The following is a 19,438-nucleotide window of genomic DNA, read 5'->3' as shown; positions in this document are numbered from 1 at the left end:
TACACGGCAAATTGAAATACTCTAATTGTATTTCCCCCTATACGTCACATAAAACGAAAAAAAGGTATTGGGGGGGGGGGGGACCCTATAAAATGGCTCTAAAACTTGTGAAAAATTAAGAAATCGTTGATGAAAAATTCCAATAATCCAATAATGGAGCGTGGAACTTGTTCTTCAGTCCACCCGTCCCTGGGACGTGTGAGCCTTGTCCTGTATCTCTGACAAATTTGGGAGAGATAAACAAATATGGTAAGCCAGGGTCACCAAGCCTGTGACAGGACACAGCTGTGCATGATATGGGACAAACACATGGCGGGCCTGTACGTTGTTACCCTTGAAAAGTAATAAGATGGCCTAATTTTACACACAAACACTAAAGTCGGGGGAAATCTACCGGAAAAATATTTAACTCTCATCAATAACGTCGTGTGATTACCCCCCGACGTTGCGTGTAAGTGGGACACTCCATAGCACGAGCGGCGAACTTGTATGCGCATGCGCGACGAACGAGATTTCGCGCGTCGCCCGCGGTGTTAAATGTCAACTATGAAAAACCAGTAGTTTAATGTCCGAGATTTACCCACACGGTGAGTAGCGGTACAGGCAACAGAACACGGTGTTTCCAAATCTACCATCGCTTTTCAGAGATCCCTCACCGTTGTCTGCCGAAATGAGTGTTTGCTCGGAGTGCTAACTTTTAGCCGCTAGCATTAGCAGCTAGTATCTTAAGCTAACATTGTCCGAGTAGCCCCATGAGTAGCCCTGACATGAAGAGTGATGAGGTCATATATGGGACAGGTTATACCTCAGTTAGCTCGAATTAGTATATTAACCTTATTTACCACAGTTATAGATAAACATTACAATGTTAGCTTGTCAGTGGTTAGATAGTTAACACGCATATACCTCACTAACAGTGAACACTAAGTTATGTAATGTCATGCTAACCGTTCATGTTGTTTGATTAAGCGCCTCATAATTTTTCATCAAGGAATGTTATGATGACTTTCAACTATACCCAAACCTGATTCCTGCTGAAGTTTATTGTTTTTATTAGAGATCTCCTATACAATAACACTATGTGAGCACAGACAAACTTTGTATGCCAGTGTATATAAACATATATAGCCAGGATTATATATGCCTGGATACAGATACAAAAAGGTATTGAAGCAATATAGAAAGTGGAAAATAAATTAAACAATACGAGTGAATATTCAAACAAATTAATGTTCAAGTTGCTTTTAGATTTGCAGCTTAATTGCAGTTTTGCTTTATAATTGTTCCAAAGACAGCAGAGGACAACAGTCAGTGAAGTTATTCCTTGGCAAGAAGAATGGCACCGGGTCAGGACACACAGGTCGGAATGCAGTACTTACACAGCTTAACTTGCCAGCATTACAGTCACTTAACGTAAAGTTTCATAAATAGTAGTTGATGAAATTCTGTAACAATTAAAAGTCAAGTTTGATGAACCATTTTTTTTGCGCAGTTGGAGAAAGTCATTGGTGAGGTGTTGAAGAGTGGGGATAGCCGCGCACTGGATGTATTCTTTCAACGGGACATACACGAAGGCACCTCTTTAAACTGTTCTCAACACTTTCTCACCAAATTGGATAAACTTGTCCACAAGGTAAGATATGGCCCATCACACTAACTAACAAGCCACGGTAATTTGCTGTTTTTAGGTGTAATGAAATCATGTCTGTACTGTTTGTTTAGTGTTTGGATCAAAAAGATTCCAAATCAGCTAGTCTGGTTCTGGCCATCATCTCCAAATGTGGGGACAACCTGAAACTACCTGGCAGTGGCCAAGGGCTCTGTGGGATAATAGGTCGAGGCCTTATCAAAAAGATAAGTATACATCTAATATATAGGCAAAATGTGTGTGAGGGCTCTATCAGTTAATGTTTTCTGTTGTTGAATGAATCTGGTTTTATGCACATGGTACAGTGGTTTGAGAAATGCAGGCAGCTGTGGATCCAGTGTGGCCCACAGTGGGATGAGCCTCTGTTCAACCTTTCTGAGGATTTCTTTGATGCCCTAACGGTGAGCTTATGGCTTACAGTAAAACACTTGATTCAATAAAATAGTCATGTACGTGTAACTGTTCTGAAAACTGTTTTCTTTCCTCTCTTTTATAGGTGGTACATGAAGCATCTAAAGAGGGTACGCTTGTACATTTCTTAATTTGTGATTCAACCTCAGTATGTGTTTAATATTTGAGGACGCCATTAAATTAAGTGCTCTCAATGTTGTTTTGTGGTAACTCTTACTTATAAACAGAAGATTGTGAGAATACAATAAAAATAAATATTATGAGCTTTTAAATAGAAGACAGTCATTTAGGGACCATCTCAGAGCTTACATTTAAACGCTTTCATTATGAACCATAGCTTATAAAATACATTATAGTATTCCTATATGTTTTTTGCAGGAACATACAAGATCACTGATTCCTTCCTGTATCCTGTTGGTCAATTGGGAATTGACCCCAGAATCAATATCCTGATCCAGAAGGAGGTTTGAAATAAGTTTAATAAACATTAAGATTTTTTGGGGAGCAATAAAGTGTGAATTTGTTCGTAGATTAACATGCTAATGGTTTTCTAACAGGCAATTCGTAAATTTAATCTAATTCTGGACAAAATCCCAGTGGAGCTCAAGAAAGAGAAGAAGATGCTAACATCTCAGGAGGCCTCGGATATCATGTATGTCTTGGTAATTTCCTCAGAGCTAGTGTCATTACCAATTTTTTGTAACTATCTACACAATCTTATGTCAAAATCAACAGGGTCAAGCTGGCTGGTCGGATATTGGAGGGTGGTGGTAGGTGTTTTATGAAGCCTATAATATTATTTTCTTTCACCAAGAACCATACTTACAATTTGCATTAAAAAAATGTACAGTACAGTGGTTTTGTGTCAGATTACGACTTGCAGACAGCCCTGACCGAGGCATTGTGCAGAATGGCCACTCCTGTCCAGAGGAGAGAGCTGGCAAGTCGATGGTTCAGCATGGAGCATGTGGCCAGAGCCTTTGCCAAGATCAGTGATTCTGAGTTTGAGACGGTAAAATTTGTCATCAGCACTTTCATTTTTTTGCACTGCTGTTGGAATTTATTATAGTAATTAGTAGTAGTAACAGGTTACATAGGATTGAATGTAAATGTGTGTGATTTCAGGATTGCCGCAAGTTTCTGAATTTGGTGAATGGGATGCAGGGAGACAGGAGAAGGTAAAATACATACACACCAAAGCTCTGTGCTTCACAAGGCATGACATGGAACATGAGAGGTCATTAGAGTTGGCATTCAAAATAGGAATATTCTAATATGGCTGGTTCACATCTAGGTGCACATAACTGAATGCCAGTGTTCTCTTGTACTGTAGGGTGTATTCCTACCCGTGTTTGGAAGTTTATCTGGACAAGCATGAGGTCAGTATAAACAGGATGTGCAAAGATGCATAGGAACAAGTAGGGCTGGGCGATATGGCCAAAAATGATATCAAAAGTTTTACCAAGAAATTATAATATTAGTTAATATCAATGATTATCATCATTAATGTTAAAAAACATTATTTATTTTTAAATGTTAAGTGATTTTTGCTCCAGAATAAAGTTTGTGGTTTTAAACTCTTCTTTATCAGCAGAAAATGATGACCACTTGATAAACTACAACACTTAACAAGTCTGAGGTCGATCCATTATGTGTTTTAACTCCTCACTGTGGTTTCACAATGCATTAGCATTGTATTGACATACATTGGAGTTTTGCTATATTGCTGATAATGAAAATTATCTTTCAGTTATTATTGTTATTGTTTTATCGCCTAGCCCTAGGAAAAAGAGTAAATATTGTATGTCTCAGTTTAACAGCAAATTCAGGACAATAATATAGAACTTATCAATACCTTTTTGCCCACTTGTTATTTTGAACTGTTGAATTGGATTGTCACAAACCATAATATACTTATTAGTCTGTTTGTAGCTGTGTTGAAATTATTATGGTTCTGTTGTCAGCTGCTGATGCCCGCTGATGAGAAACTGGAGGAATTCTGGATCGACTTCAACCTTGGCAGCCACAGCATCTCCTTTTACTTCTCTTTGGCCGATGGAGACGGAGAGGTACTTCGAGATTAATAGTAAATTTGCAAAGTGCTGTGTAACTTATAACTATATTTAAAACACAAGACATCTGTCATAGTCTAATGGAGAGTGTTTTTCCCTTCATGTAGGAGGGTCAGTGGGATACGATCTGTATCAATGAGAATGAACTCCAAAGCTACACTGTTAAAGGTAATCAAAGCTTGTATCTGCATATTTGATCCCAAACCAGCTGTAAAGTATACACTGTGTATTAAAATATTCAATAAATCCACCCAGCCAAGGAAATGCACTTATACCACAGATATTTTGATGCACTTCTGAACATTATATGTATGTGTCTTGAAACTCTTCTAGTATTTTCTTGTGTGTGAGGGAAAGGGTACAGTATGATATACTGTGTTTACTTTTATCTCCAGAGGAAGGCAAGAGGAAACTCTTGCAGTTAAACCTGTCAGAGGTGGTGATGGTTGGTGGGGTTGAAGGATCGAGTCTTACCATCCACTTCAGCTCCTCTCTGGACATCCTGCAGGCTGCTCGTAGCATCTATGGACAAACCAAAAACACAGTAGGCCATGGCTCATTCTGTCAGTCCATATTGGTCACAATGCCATACAATATTTGTAATTTTATTAATACATTTTTCGTTTTTCAGACCAAAATGCATACTTAGAAAATATAATTGATACAATAATAACTTTGATAAGAACTTGGCATCCTTTGAAAAGAAGTTTTGACTGTTAATGAATTTTAATGAATTTTTCTAGTTGTAACATTTCTCTGTGGTTTAACACTTCCTGGCTTGTAAAAACCACAGCATTCTTTCTTTGCTCCAAGCAAAGTCTAGATATGTCATCAATCCGATGATTTACATTCTCAAGCATCTCTTCCTGTCAGGGCTTTGTAGGGAAGACGGGCACATCTGTGGTGAAGACGACAGTTAAAATCATCATGGAGGAGAACAGCTCCCAGCAGGTATGGTTATAGTCGGTTAACATAATTCTGTCATACAGCTATGATGATTAATGTGGTCATCACGGATGCCAAAATATAAAGGAATTTATGGCGGTTGCTGGGCCTTTGTAATGAGTTTTACATCAATGTGATATTATTTTATAAGTTTGTTTAAACATTTTGAAAAAGCTGCAAATTGCCAGACATAATTACTGTTGATATGTTTCTTTTTCTACTGGATGCCACTCTCCATGGAGGTTGTCCCAGAGAGCCAGGTGTCCCTTTGTGAAAGTGAGAAAAGCACCGCCCCCTATCTTTTGCCTGCTCCGACTGCTCCTGTACAGGTAGAAGACTTTAATTTTATATTGAAACAAATACTATGTTGAATTTAAATGTAGTAATGATAAATTAATGCAGTGTTTCTGCTGATTACATTTCTGAGTGGCGGCCCGCCATGCCAACATCTTTTAGTTGAACGTAAATGTGAACAAGGCAGTTTCTCAAACAGGCGGCCAATGATAACCTGCTTCAGGATCAGGGTAGAAGCAGCGGTTGGTTTGAAACGTGTCAAGAGTATCCTATCTTTGTGTACTCCCACTCACTAAACACTTAAACAATAAACACAAACTCTGAACAGCGCAGAAGTTTACTTTGTGCTCAAGAGTTTATGAGACACATATTTAAACACGTTGAAAAAAAGTCCAAACTTTTTTTGTGCACGCATTTCACCTGCTACAGACATCACAAGACGTAACATGACACGCACAGCGAGGACATCAGGGTTAAGTTACCAGACGATCAATGTTATCGCCAGGTTGTTTGGGAAGAGACTAGCAGACAAACACACACACACAAAATCCTAGAGGAAACTCTGGAATACAAACCTGATACAAAACAGAGCTAAAAGCTCATCTAAATCATAACCATCCTGTTTAATGAGCTGGTAACATTTATTACGTGTCAAATTTTTTGTTTTCTTGCACATTCACATTGCACATTGCACATTTCAGCTTTAGAGAATTTCTTTCTTACCAAAGTAAAATTTATATTGTAGAATGAAACATCCTTAACTCAATAGATGTGTATAGTTTAGCAAGCAACACTACACTTAAATGCTACAAAATATTACTAAGTGTAAGGTGAAGGAATGATCGTTGAGGATAGTTAAGAATAATTAAAGCGTCAAACTCTTAAGTAGTGGTTCCTACATTCCATCTTGTATTCATTGTCTTGATGAAACAAATTAATACAGTATGTCCCTCAAACAGCAGGTAGGGGGTGATGAGAGCGTGGTAACAATTATATCAGGGTTACATATTTTTATTCTGCAAAACACTGAATCCTTATTGACAGCAGAAATTCTGTGTTTCTGTGATCCTTCGACATTAAAAATGTCCCTAAATTTTATGGGATCATTTGGATATCACATTTAAATTGACCATTAAGATAAGATAAGATAAAAATGTATTGATCCACACAGAGGGGAAATACAGTTGTTAAAGCAGCAGGCAAGTCAGAATGAGGTAGACAAGAAAATTAAAATTAAAAATATGTTATATAATAATAATAAAAAATTAAATGAAAAGAAAAAATCTCATTATGTACATTATATACACATATATAAATGTGGCCACGCAAATGATTCACAGACACAGCCATTCTGATTTCCATTCAGATATTGACCCCTGCCAATATGAGGATTTCAGAGTCCACCACCTTCATATGCAACAGTGCAGGAGGAAGTATGCACAGTGCTGGTTCTCTCTCTGCTGTTATGCAAAGTAAGTGGACACAACAGACTGTAAAGGATTGCTGTTGAACCAGTGAGGCACATGTGTATGTTTACGATGTCTTCAACCTTCAAGAAAACATTATTAAAAGAAATTATTATAGAGTTATTTTACAAAAACAAACAATTAATGTCATATTTGATTTTTAACAACTTTGCTTGTTATGTGAGTTGACACATTAGCTTTTCTTTAGAATTATTTAATGTTGAACAGGGCACCTTTGTTTAGTTTTTACAAAAATAGGCTATTCAGAAGTGACAGTTATTCATATAAAGATGATCTTTGTGTTAATAAACTACTCATAACTCGCATCTTAATACAATTGTTTGGATTATTCATCCTGTTTTGCACTGAGACTCTGATCTTCACGGTCACCCCCCCCCCCCCCCCCCCCCCCCCCCCACGTCCTCTTGTTGCATAATATAGATTTCTTTCCTCCTCTTAGACACTCTATCCAAGGGTAAAGGGAACCCATCTTTGCTGAGAGTTCGTTCATGTGATAGGCAAGGTGAATTTTTCCTGAGAGATCTAAAGACCGGCAGTCATCACACAACTCCCAGCAGCACAACAGCAGGGGGCATGGTACAGCAGGTGTGACACACACCCTGAATACCTATCATACAACACAGGTTTTCTGAGTGTTCAAAATATTGAACTCAGTTGGAATTAAACTTCAGTTTCATGCTCTGTGTCTCTACAGAGCGTGGCCTCCAAAAAGGTGGATAACAACAATGTTGACAAACAAAAAAAGGTATCTAATGTCTAAAGTTAGGGTGCATTCTCTACGTCCGCACAGTGTTTCTGAAATTTTTTTGTGTATGAAAGTATAAGATTGACCAATGCTCAGTAATATTGTTTTTGTCTTGCATAACTATTAAGAGAAGAACTCCAAGCACAGACTATAATTTATGTTTCTGGTACCAACTAGCACAGCTGTCTGCAATCTACTATAGTTTGTATTTGATATGAGCTCCATTGTGTTTTAGATGTTATCATAGTGACAGGAAAGTTATATTTAAACAAAGTTTATCATATACTTACATTCCTTGTTTCTGCTTGTTGTACAGAACACACCTTTGGAAAAAGCAGTAGATAAAGTTCAAACTGGACAGCAAGAAGAACAGTCCCTGGGTATTGTATTGACTAAAGCTTTTGCCCAAAAGCAACATCTGTATTTTTCACTGACTGTTGAATCAATCCCTAATTGTTTTACTTACAGAGGATAATTATGTGCCTGACACCCAGCCCACATGTGTGAAACAAATGTAAGTTCTGCGGAGAACCACCACACACACTGCAGATAATTGCTCTGATTTCGTAATGGATGTTCTTGTTTATGCAGCAGGTGTATATAAAGTTCACATGTTTCTGTGTTCAAATCTCAGTTCTTCTAACTGGGGCAGACTGTCTGTTTCTGAAATGCTAACCATGTCCACACAGAAAGTAAAAACACTGCAAAGACCTGGTAAGTCATAAAATATTTTCACTCATTCTCAGATATCACTGAAAGTTTTGCACAGTAATATCTAGTAATACATACACACACATCCAGGTTAAATTAACAATTATCAAACTTTCTTTTCAAATTCAATGATTTTCCTTTAGAGCCTCAGTCAAGTTTGTCACACCAGCAGGAGCGCTCATCCGTAGCGCTGAGATTGTCAGTTCCAGACTCAGGCCCAATCAGCCAAAAGCAGCTCCATACCAAACTCACCCAGCGCCTGCAGAAGGTCCTCAGTGAGAGAGCCCAAGATTGGGCACCTCAAGAGGCAGCTGCACCTCAAGGGAAAATGTGTGACATCAACGGGCATTCAAAAAGCAGAAGCACTGCAGACCAGTGTTCCTTCACTTTATGTGCTCCTCAAGTGCAGCAGACCCAGAGAAGTGGCTCAGGCAAAGTCAAGACTAAAGGCCAGATGTCACTGGAAGCTCACAAAGCTCCAGTAAAGGCCCAAAACACTACATCACTGCAGGAGAGAGTAACTGCCGACATCACAGCTGAAACTAACAGGGCTCTCTCAAGCAAAGAGAAGGTATGACATCTTTGAAATAATGCTGGGACTAATGCTGATTCTATGATTCTTTATGTTTTCCTGTATATTGTTATTCTCTCACCTTCTACTGTCACTACTCAGAGAGATGCAAAGGTTGCAAAAAGCATGGTGAAGCTCATCTCTAGCCATTATGAGACTAACACTCAATCCACAGCAAAAAATAAAGCAGAGAGTATCCCTGAGAGCCGGATTCCTCCTCTTGTTAACAGGTATGCACATTGATGATTGTAGGGCTATATTATACATGAACAAATCACACTGCTTGCATAACTAAGTGATCATATGTGTTTTTGTAATAGGCCAATCTTCAATATGAGCTGGTATTCAACTGCTAAAGTAAGCAATTCTTTATTTATTCCTAGCTGTATCTTAAGAACATTTTTACCTGCTTGATTTACTAAAGATGAACTTTCCCTGCAATAGAAAGACACATCCGGAGCTTTAAGCATGACGAAATCCGAGAGTATAAGTGCAACAAACTCTTCCAGGTAAAATATTTAATTTAAAAGTTTTAAGGGTACATTCAAATGTCATGAAAGTCTGGTGAAATTTAGAATGTTTCTAATGGCTTTTTTCTTTTGAACAGAAAGGATATATTTGCATTCAGCCTTGATACACCGTTGACTTTTGGGGTAAATTTTACTATTGTTAGTCATTTTATATCTCCGAGGTCTTGTGGTGTTTAAAGTCTCATTTAATTACAATCTAGGGAAAGGAAAGAAACCTGAATAACACGTATGGTTCATCAAGCAGGTAGGTGTAACAGTGGAGAATCACCTGTGGGCTAAAACTAAGACACGTTTTGGCAAGAGTTTGTATGAAAATCTGTCTAATTTCATGTTCGCCATATCATTCGACAGTGACATCCCTGACTCAAGATCCCACAACATAACCAAGAGAGGACAACCTGTAACAAAAGTATAATTTAATTTATACTATATGTGTGTGTTTGTGTGTGGGTGTCTGTATTAGTGTGTCTGTATTAGTTTGAAATTGCTGTGCTTAGTTATACAGCACTCACAAATATGAAATTGCTTTCACTCTTCTCTCTCTTTATTTTCCTCATTAAATCTCCTATTGCTTTGCAGGAGAAGAAGCATGTGAAAAAGCATTTGTTTAGTGACACAGACACAGACCATGCCATGACAGAGCTCAGCTGGCTGAGGGAGTCGAGCAGGAAACCCAAACCCAAAGTTACCAAATATTCAAGGCAGGCCCCCATCAAGCCTAGGGCTGAGTCACCTCAAACTTCATGTAGGCTCGTTGATTCATGCTTATATTCTGAAACTCGTCCATTTAGACTGGATGTTGATCAAATCAAGTGAAGAAATCAGCATTTACATAAAGAGGATGTGCTTTCGTTCTGAGCAGGTGAATCATCACATTTACCTCCTCCCTCCGCAAAGCCTGTCAAGGGTAACACCAAACCAAATAATGTAAGGCAGTGTTTTTTTTTAATGTAAATCATTTTATCTAAGCTTTTATGCACTATCACAGGTAACCACTGTGTGTCACTGTTGTTTAAGCAGAAGAAGCTCAATGTGAAGGAGAGAGTGGAGCAGCAAAAGAAGATGGTGAAGCCAGCAGCAGAAGCCCCCAACAGACCACATGCAGCAGCCAGGAGGCCACGAAGAGCTGCCACTTCTACCAAGAGCTACAGGGAGCCAGATACTGACGACAGCCAGTCAGATGCAGAGAAGCCTCCTGCTCATACGGCAAAATACTTCTCAGTAACTTATGTCTCTTTTTGTCAAATTTTTGAAACACTGCAGAAAAACGACACAGATCTGACCAATCAACATTTTGGTATTTTGTTAGCCCAACAAATAATCTTTTGTGATGTCAAAGGCGTTAACACCAGCTACAAATCTACATCATGCCTTTGAATTTAAATGTTGACGCATCTTGTTTTCAAAAACAAGCAAATAGTGTCAGTGTTTTAAAACGACTTTAGCAAGAACATGTAAAATCATGTATGTTCTCTTCAACAAGTGAACAGAAGATTTAGACAAGGACCTAAAACACTTTTTATTGATCGCAGGTATTTAATCATATACTGTTTGAAATTTGAGTCAGGTATATTCCACAACCAAAGTGAAAACACAGTTGGGATGAACTAGTACCATGAGGAGGAGCATAACAAAGCGGATAATTATTAGGATTATGGAAATTGAAAAAAATCATACTTTCTTTGTCCCTTAATAATAGCACTGTGCCTCTGACCATCTGGAGAACACTGAGAAAACTCATGAGGCGGCTCAGGTGATGAAGAAAAATTCTGCCACCAAACAACCAGCCAAAGGCTCCCTGAAACTAGAGAGCAGTCATCTCAGCAGCCGCTTGGATATCAATTCAGAACAGCCATCTATTTCCAAGGTACAGGTCATAGAGTGCATATTTCATGTTATACTCAATTAATGATTATCCATACATCCCAAAAAGCATCTGTACATCTTAATTCATCAGTATCACTACATGGTAAAAGCATGTCCAACTTTGATTTTGTTTTGGCTGTTCAGAGCCTAACCTTTGAATGTGTTCACTGAGTGAGCTGTGGGCTTGAATAGGCATTGTGTTTCTTGATTCAGATTTATAACAGACACACTTTGTCTTTCAGAAGCAGAGGCCTGAGAATGTTCTTCAAGTCACTTCAAAGTTTAGTAAGAAAAAAATCAACCCCGTCCAAGAACAGAAGAATGCATTAAAGGAGTCGTTGGCTGCTCGCCAGACCTCCTTCTGTCCGTCACCTCCTTTCATGGAGAGGATGAGATGTAAGACTCTGGAAAGATACTCACCAACATCTGAGTTAGATAACAGTCATTTGACTCCTTTGACATCAGCAAATGTCTACTATATGTTTCATGATGGGGTCAAATGGTTTATTAATTCCATCACAGTGGGCACATACAGTACATTAGTGAATGGTCCCTAATGTTTCTTAGTGCCTAAACTGTGGAGGCCTTTCATCATCTAATTTGTCCAACCACAGTTTCACTATGATCTCATTTATTTCACACTTGTCATTAATATTGTCCATAAAAAGTTTTAAAAGTAGTGATTTGTGCCAGGATATTACTGTAGGTCTGTGCTCTTTGCCCTACTAACACTCTCTCAGACTTGGCTTTGTGTGTTCCTGGGCTGGACATACAGTTCTCACCAGGCAGGCAGACCTCTGTGTCGTGTCGTTCAGATGCACATGAAATATGTATTTCCGCTTAATTGAGATCCATGACTTCTTTTCATTACGAAGCAGGTCTAGCTGCTGAATAATATGAACATATAGAATGAACCCAAATACTGTACCTTAAAAAAAACTAACGCAACTTTGTTACATCACAACAAAACAGTCACTGCCCTTCGCCATCCCCCAGCACAGCTCACCTGGACTTACCATCCAGCATTGAAGGATTTGGTCTCTGCCTGTTTACCTGACATCCTCAATTTGTATTCTACCTCTATGAAGGACTCTAAACAGTGTGTTCTAAGTTCTAAGTTTCAAGTTTTGTCTATTAAGTTGTTTGTGAGTTTCAATCTGACTTAAACACAGCTTTTATTATGGCTCTGTGCATGGTTATGATGTGGTTATGTAAAGCATTGTTTTAGCCATTTTAGTTTCAGTCTAAAGATATTTTGTATTTATGTTTTAATACTCTTGCATAAATAAGCCTGTTGCTTTACAGCCTCTTAACTGTAAATTGATATTTAGCAAAGCATGTATTTATTGACCTCTACTCTGTGTCCTCCTCCTGTGGCCAGCTGTTTGAACATCTGTGTTTATTTTGGACTCTCACAGCTTACGAGAGGTCAGCCCCAACCTTGGATTTGACCTTCTCCCCTCTTGTCACCCCGCGGGGATCTCCACTCCCTGCCTCCCCTGACCCTGCCTGCCAAGACACCCCCTCGCCAATCCTGCGGCTACCTAAACCTTGCTCTACTGTCAGCAGTAATGGAAACTTCAAGCCCCCCTCTCACTACAGTGGAGAAAAGAAGCGCAGCACATCCAGGACTCAATCCATCCAGTGTGCCGCCTCTCTCGCCTCACTGAGACATCAAAACGCTGCACCCAATCCTCCCATTGGGCCACGTGCAGCAAAGGTAACACAGCACCTTCCTGTTGTCCTCTGTAGCTCCAGGGTTTGAATCACATTCAAAGACTTTTACTGTGTAACTGGGCAGTGTAGAATATCTTGTGCTTGCCATTTCCAACTAGACTAGCCTAATGAGAGGTAAGGAGTTCCCTGGTATTTAACACTTTTGAGTGGATCACACACCTTTACACTACATGGACTTCGTAACATTATTGACACCACTGTGTAGTCATGTGAGAACCACTCGTCACATGAATGGAGTTGTGACTTATGACAACATGCCTTCCTAAACCATAACCTACACCTTATATAAGTGGGATCTAACCTTGCTATTTTAAATTTAGGCAAAGATAGGGAAGAAGTCAAACTTGGCTCCCTCCAAAATCATTTTTGAGGTTTTTAGGTCAGGCGTGAATAGTGGGTACCATGTCTGAAGTGGGCATTAGAGAAATACAAATCAGGCTAATAACAAATAGTTATTTATGTTGAAAATGATAAAATTACACATAATGAGCATGAATGAAATTACCAATTTAATTTCAGGCTTAACAGATAATTGTGCCGTAATGCTTCATCTCTGCATGTGTGGAAATGTCTTCCACACATGCAGAGATGATGAGTTAGGTGATTAGTTCACCACCAAATGAGCTGCTCCATTCCTCTTTTCCATCATTGTCTCATCACTTTCAATGTCATCTCCCTTTCTATCTCCAGATCAGTCCAAATCAGCAGTGTCTCTCACCAGCACAGCAGTCTCCTTCGCCTGTATTCACTCAACCCCTGCTGACATCTACATTCTTTGAGCTGGATAAGCCATCCTTGCCCTCTCCTCCACAGTCACCTTTCCATGACGACAACAATAACAACCTATATGGCATCGGTAAAGTGTCTTCAATATCAAGGGTTTCACTCAGCCAATCGTCCACTAAGTCATCAGTGATCACTGGCAGAGTTAAGGAAAGCCCCAGGGCTCCTCTGACTGTGTTTCACAAAACAGAGGTAGGGATGGCCTTATTACTCTTTATGTTTCACGTTTATATGCTAGTGATCGAACAAACAGCAGCAGCACTGAAAACACATTCATGAGTTATATAATGCATTACTGTCTCTCCTGACAGAAAACACCACTCTCAGACTCAGATGTGGAGCAAGAACAGCCTCTTATGTCAGGTAGAAGACATTTTGTGTCCAGCTTGGTCTTTCACATGGAAACTGGATTTCCATTTTAGTTTACAAATAGTTAGAAAAATAATCTAAGCACAAGTTCCTTCTACTTGGGATCCTTGGTCAAATCACTACATTTGTTATTTATTAAGAGCCTGTCAAGTAATTGGTTATATATTGTAAGTTAACATTTTTTTCAAAGGACCCAGTCGCAAGCGGCACGTCTCCAAATCCAGTAATTCTGAGGAAGATGAGAAGGAAGAGAAGATGAAAAGCAAGATGAGAGCGCAGCGTGCTCCTCAGATGAAGCCAAGGAAGTTGTTCAAGTCCTGTAAGACATGTTACTTGTGAATTAGTGGTAAATTTATACAAGGCTAATATCTAATATCAATATAATCATGTAGAGTAACTTTAACAACCTATGCAAAACTCACACATTAAATGTCACCAATGTTGGTTTTAAAAAACGTACATTTTCTTTGGTCAAGTAAATATGGTCGGTTGGATCATCTGTAGTTATGAGTCACTTCTCAGTTCATCATTTACGCACTTAAAGCTATTAACACAATGAAGAGGAGCTTCAATACGGTCCACATTCAGTTCAAAGTAGTAAACAAGGAAAGCAGGTAAAAAGGATAGTGAAGAATATCAATCTACTAAGAATAGGATGTTAAAAGACACAACCCAGAGCACAGGTAGTCTTTTCCTTTGTTTTTATTCAACACCACAATTACTGGCAATTTAGTAGAATACATATATAACAGAATCGTTGGTGTAACTGGTGTCAAATCATAATTAGAAATGCCGAAAAGTACAATGATTCATTTGTAAGCTAATATATGAATACTAAGATACATTCTTTTCTTATAGTTATATACAAAGTGTGTACCAACTAGGGGTGTCACGATACCAAAAATTCAGTAGTCGGTGCCAATACCAGTAAAATAACACGATTCTCGATGCCAATTTCAAATACCACGGTAAAAAATCGCTTCACCTCATCCTCCAGAGCAGGGGTCGGCAACCTGCGGCTCCGGAGCCGTATGCGGCTCTTCAGCCCCTCTGCAGTGGCTCCCTGTGCAGTGTTGAGCATATTTTTCGCGGACGGCAAACTTAACGAATCAGTTTTCATATGTTGAACGAGAGTGAAAGTCACGTTCACGTTTATTTTTTAAATCATCATCGTATCAGGCCGTCATGAAATACCAGGAGCGGGCGGTGTGTGTGTGTGTGCGCGCGCGCGCTCCGAGATAGAGACTGTGTCTCTGAGCGGGTGAGCAGGGCGGGGAGCGGAGCACACAGTGAGATCACAGCTCGTTCACGTGAAGCAGTCGCTCACTGACTGACCGGCTGCCTCTTATTAGTGGAAACAGTGAAAACACAGAGTTTCTCTGGTCTCAGCTGCTCAGAGATCAGCGCCGCAGCTCCAGAAGAGGCGCAGCACCGATGCTAACAGCTGGCATCGGCGCTCACGGTTGGGCATCAAAAAATGGGCATCGTCTGTGTATTGTTATTTTAGTATTGAAAGGTATCGTAAGTATCGGTTCTCGTGACATCCCTAGTACCAACATCAGATATTTCTGGAAGATTTATCTTTTTTCTATGGTTTCTAGTTCTTTTGAAGTTTTGAAAAATACACCAATGAGAAATTGAATATCTACCCTCACATATCTGTGGCTTTGTGTTTTGTCCTCAGTCATTGGGTTGTCTGCTGAAGGTGAGGTGAGCCAGGTCATGTCCTCTTCCCACACAGTGAGCTCCAGTCAATGGGAGGCCGAAGAGGGCAGTGGAGACGTGGACATGGATGAAGATTTGGAGTTGCCTGGAATTGCTTTTAACCAGAGTAACGTGTGCCAGCAATTCAGCTCTGAGCTAAAGAAGAAGTTCCAGGTTGGACACACACACACGTACACAGTGACAAACATTCTAACAACAAGTGGAGGTACAGCAGGGCCTGCATTCATGACACTATATCATGCTGTTCCTCTTATCTGAAGCATGTTCGGATCTTATCTCCACTAAAATATGTTTTTGGAAACGTAGCCTTGTGTATTTAACAAACCGTCAATACATTTCATCATAATATTTTATCCTGAACACATCACACCTCTTCTCTTCAGCTTTTTTTTCAATAACCTTGATCCACTGACATTGAATGATGACTTTTATAACCACTGTCTCAAATGTGTATATTCAGAGCCGTTACAAGATGGTTGAGGTTTACAACAAGCAGTCACTGAAGACTGTCCAGCAACATGTGTCCTCCTTCAACATGCAAGTCACCAAACACAGGTTAGTCAGTATGAGTATGAGAAAACATAAAGGTAATTTTTCCATTCACAGCAGTGTTTCCCTAATTTGTCTTAACACAGTTTAATAAGAATAACAATGTGTTGGCAGGATAGCATACTGCATGCACACCATCAAAATACCCCCCCCTGACTGCTACCATCGTTGACTGAATCAGATTCTGAGATAACAACTGTACAATTTACACAGTAATATTGTACAGTTCGGTATTCAGTGTTGATTTCCAAAAGAAGTTCCAAGTTTTGTCTTTTACTTCCGACTCTACAATGTTCTGTCTTTCTCTTCTTTTCTTTCCATTTTCGATTTCTATTTTGTACTGACTGATTCTCTCTCCACAGGACACAGAGGCTTGAACAGGTTCAGAAGGTCCTTTTGGAAGAGATCCACAAATTGGAGCAGGATGACACAGCACTCCGGAACATGGAGAAAGACCTGACAGTGGGTCACTCTGCCTCTTTCTAGTCTTCAAACACACACACACACACACACTGTCACACACGTATGCTCACTAGCTGTGTTGAGAGGGAATATGGAAAGAACATTACCAAAAGAAAATATATCGCGTACAGTTTTCTGTAAGATGGGACTGTCACTAAATATGATGTGTTGTTGGAATTGATTCGTCCAGCGTCAGGGTTTGTTCTCTGTTCTTTCACAGATTTACTGGAAAAAACAGGCTGTGGCTTTCCATTCTTACCAGGAGCAGGAAACCAGGAGGTGAAGCCTGGGACTTGTGGTTTCTGTTTGTTCGAGTAGTGGAAGACTCATGTTGTTTGTTTGATGCTATGTTCCTTACGCACTGATCAATGCACATTCCCACATGCATAAACCTCTGTCTGTACAAGGATGAATAACACACTTTAGTTCGAGGAACAAGCTTATCAGGAAAATTGTTTTTTCTTTTAGGCTTATCGTCATAATCTCAATTTGCACCCCACAGCACAAGCTATTTCTATCCAGCGCTTTCTTCATATGACTAAGGCTGATATGACTGATGTTTATTTGGGAAGCTTTGCCCCACTATCATCCACTGTTGGCCGTTACTGCAAATGACAGTTCTGGCTGAAATAATCAGTCACAGTTAAAGAGTATAACAAAAATATACTAAGATTCAAAAAGATTTTAAAAATCACTGGATCCCACTCTCACGTCGCCAGATACGTCCTTTTTCAAAATGTTCAACATTTTTGGGGGAATTATTAATGGATATTGATAAAAACATAAGACACATTTGTTCACAGTTTGGTGCAGCTCGATTGAATTTAAGGGGACTGCCTTAGCAAAGGTTTTCGCTCTGCTGACTTACATTCTAGTTACATGTGTGTTATCAAGTGGCTGTTCCTAAAATTAGGATTTCAACATTATTGTTTCACTCGACATTTGACAACAAGTAACAAGAAATCCCTCCTGACAGCTTTCGAATTGGAAAAAGTGCATCAGTGTTAATCATACATAGCACTACATTAATGTATTTATTTCTCCTTTACACTAAACCTGATTGTTCTCTCACCTTCTTTTGTGCTTTCTCATTTGGTTTTGTGATCACTTGTCTCCTTTCCCCCAGAAACGAGAGTCTGAAGAAAGCCTTCCAGAGCAACATGTGCCACAGCTTGGAGTACGAGGAGAACGTATTCACATCCCAGGTCTGACTCTCAGGCCTGAACTTCACAGCCAGTGTCTAATATGTGCTTCAATGTGTCGCTCATGCCATGAACTTCTCACTTGCTTTGTAAAATCCAGAGCCCAGTTAGCTTCGCGAGGATATTAACTCACAGACCTTCTACTTTTTTAATAAAACATGTCACCTCTGTCTGTGAACCGGTCTGTCCAACCAGCTTTCGCTGAGTGGCCTTTGCAGCATTTTGCTTATCTTGTTGTCTCATGTGTCAGCTGGCGCCCTGCTTGACCTGACTGTCACATTCTATGTTCCCGCCCCTAAAACCCTGCTGCTCTGCCTGCTGTTTTCAGATGTGTCTGATGAGGAAAGATATGAAGTCGGTTCAGGACAGACTCCTGAGTGAGATGGTGAGTTGACTGGTTAGATGGATTAGACACAAAACATTGACCTGTTTTTTTTGTCTGTTTTTTCATTTTGTGTCCTCTACTCAGTCATCAGTACATAAAATACTGACTTGAGAGAATGAATAGCCTGGAAAGTGATTGTGTCAGGGTTTTCCCTGGTTCTAGAAAAGTCGATTTCAACAATCTGAATTTTAGCATAGCTTGTAATGTCTCTGTGTGTCTTAGTTCTTTATCAACAATACATTTTGCACACTTTGATAAAACTACAAACAAGGCTTTTTGTTTAGTCGTCCTCTTTTCTTTAGTATGTGGTTGTGGGTTTTTGTTTAACTACAAACAAGACCAACATGGGACTAACATTTTATAGTCTACAAACACTTGGTTAGAAAACTCTGTAGGAAAGACTTTAAGAAAGACCAATATTCAGCATATCTGTTGAACCTGATATGCTTCTGAAATTTCTTTCATTATGGTCTTAAAAAAATCTTAAATTTAACTTGTGGAAACTGTTGTGTCAATATCTTTCCTAAATGTTTCTTTGTTATTATTTACCTTCTGTAGCAAGTGGGAGAGATCCAGAGTGTGAAGAAAGGCCTGCATGCTTTGTTCTTCCCATGATGGAGCCAGATTCTGAGTTGAACGGCGTTCCGTCAGGTCCCTATGCTGTAAACAGGGTTGTGTATTTCACCACACAATTCACACTGCGCTGTGTTAGTTGACCTGTGCTGATTTGGTCCCAAAATGTTCGGCAGAATTTTGTCATGTTCTGCTTTTATTGTATGAAAATGTATTTGGTTTATTCTGACCTGGATATGTTGTTTTGTATGTTTGAAAAAAATATTAAAATTTTATTCCGATATTTATATTTATGATATGTATAGATTGTAAGTTGGAAAAACTGAAAAGTTCCATTTAAAATCTTAACCGTTGCTTTCAAATACCTCATCCT

General features: G+C 39.3%; 1 protein-coding gene across 1 annotated transcript; it reads left to right on the top strand.

Annotated features, from left to right (window-relative positions):
- Positions 1-1,336: 1,336 nt before the first annotated feature.
- sycp2 (synaptonemal complex protein 2) lies at positions 1,337-19,413 on the top strand. The gene is made up of 45 exons (XM_062392487.1): positions 1,337-1,360; positions 1,493-1,633; positions 1,723-1,854; positions 1,945-2,049; positions 2,145-2,169; positions 2,438-2,523; positions 2,617-2,711; positions 2,795-2,829; positions 2,929-3,071; positions 3,185-3,237; positions 3,393-3,438; positions 4,024-4,128; positions 4,239-4,299; positions 4,527-4,675; positions 5,005-5,082; positions 5,319-5,405; positions 6,737-6,842; positions 7,297-7,442; positions 7,552-7,602; positions 7,919-7,982; positions 8,071-8,116; positions 8,237-8,316; positions 8,457-8,884; positions 8,987-9,114; positions 9,205-9,241; positions 9,329-9,393; positions 9,492-9,537; positions 9,615-9,658; positions 9,766-9,823; positions 9,994-10,159; positions 10,277-10,341; positions 10,435-10,635; positions 11,114-11,281; positions 11,523-11,676; positions 12,699-13,000; positions 13,708-13,992; positions 14,112-14,163; positions 14,360-14,488; positions 15,854-16,047; positions 16,355-16,449; positions 16,806-16,905; positions 17,126-17,184; positions 18,032-18,110; positions 18,436-18,492; positions 19,051-19,413. The coding sequence occupies exons 1-45, from the start codon at positions 1,337-1,339 to the stop codon at positions 19,105-19,107; spliced, it is 4,827 nt and encodes a 1,608-aa protein (XP_062248471.1). The 3' UTR covers positions 19,108-19,413.
- The last annotated feature ends 25 nt before the right edge of the window (positions 19,414-19,438 follow it).

This window comes from Platichthys flesus, chromosome 7, assembly GCF_949316205.1.
Source record: "Platichthys flesus chromosome 7, fPlaFle2.1, whole genome shotgun sequence".
Lineage (NCBI taxonomy): Eukaryota > Metazoa > Chordata > Actinopteri > Pleuronectiformes > Pleuronectidae > Platichthys > Platichthys flesus.
The sequence above is the reverse complement of the archived record's forward strand: the minus strand, read 5'-3'. Positions and strand labels throughout refer to the sequence as shown.

Coding starts and splice junctions, on each gene's coding strand:
- sycp2 (XM_062392487.1), top strand. CDS start 1,337: ATGGCACCGGGTCAGGACACACAG. Junction 9,824..9,993: donor GAGGACAACCTGTAACAAAA/GTATAATTTAAT, acceptor ATTGCTTTGCAG/GAGAAGAAGCATGTGAAAAA. Junction 16,450..16,805: donor ATGCAAGTCACCAAACACAG/GTTAGTCAGTAT, acceptor CTCTCTCCACAG/GACACAGAGGCTTGAACAGG.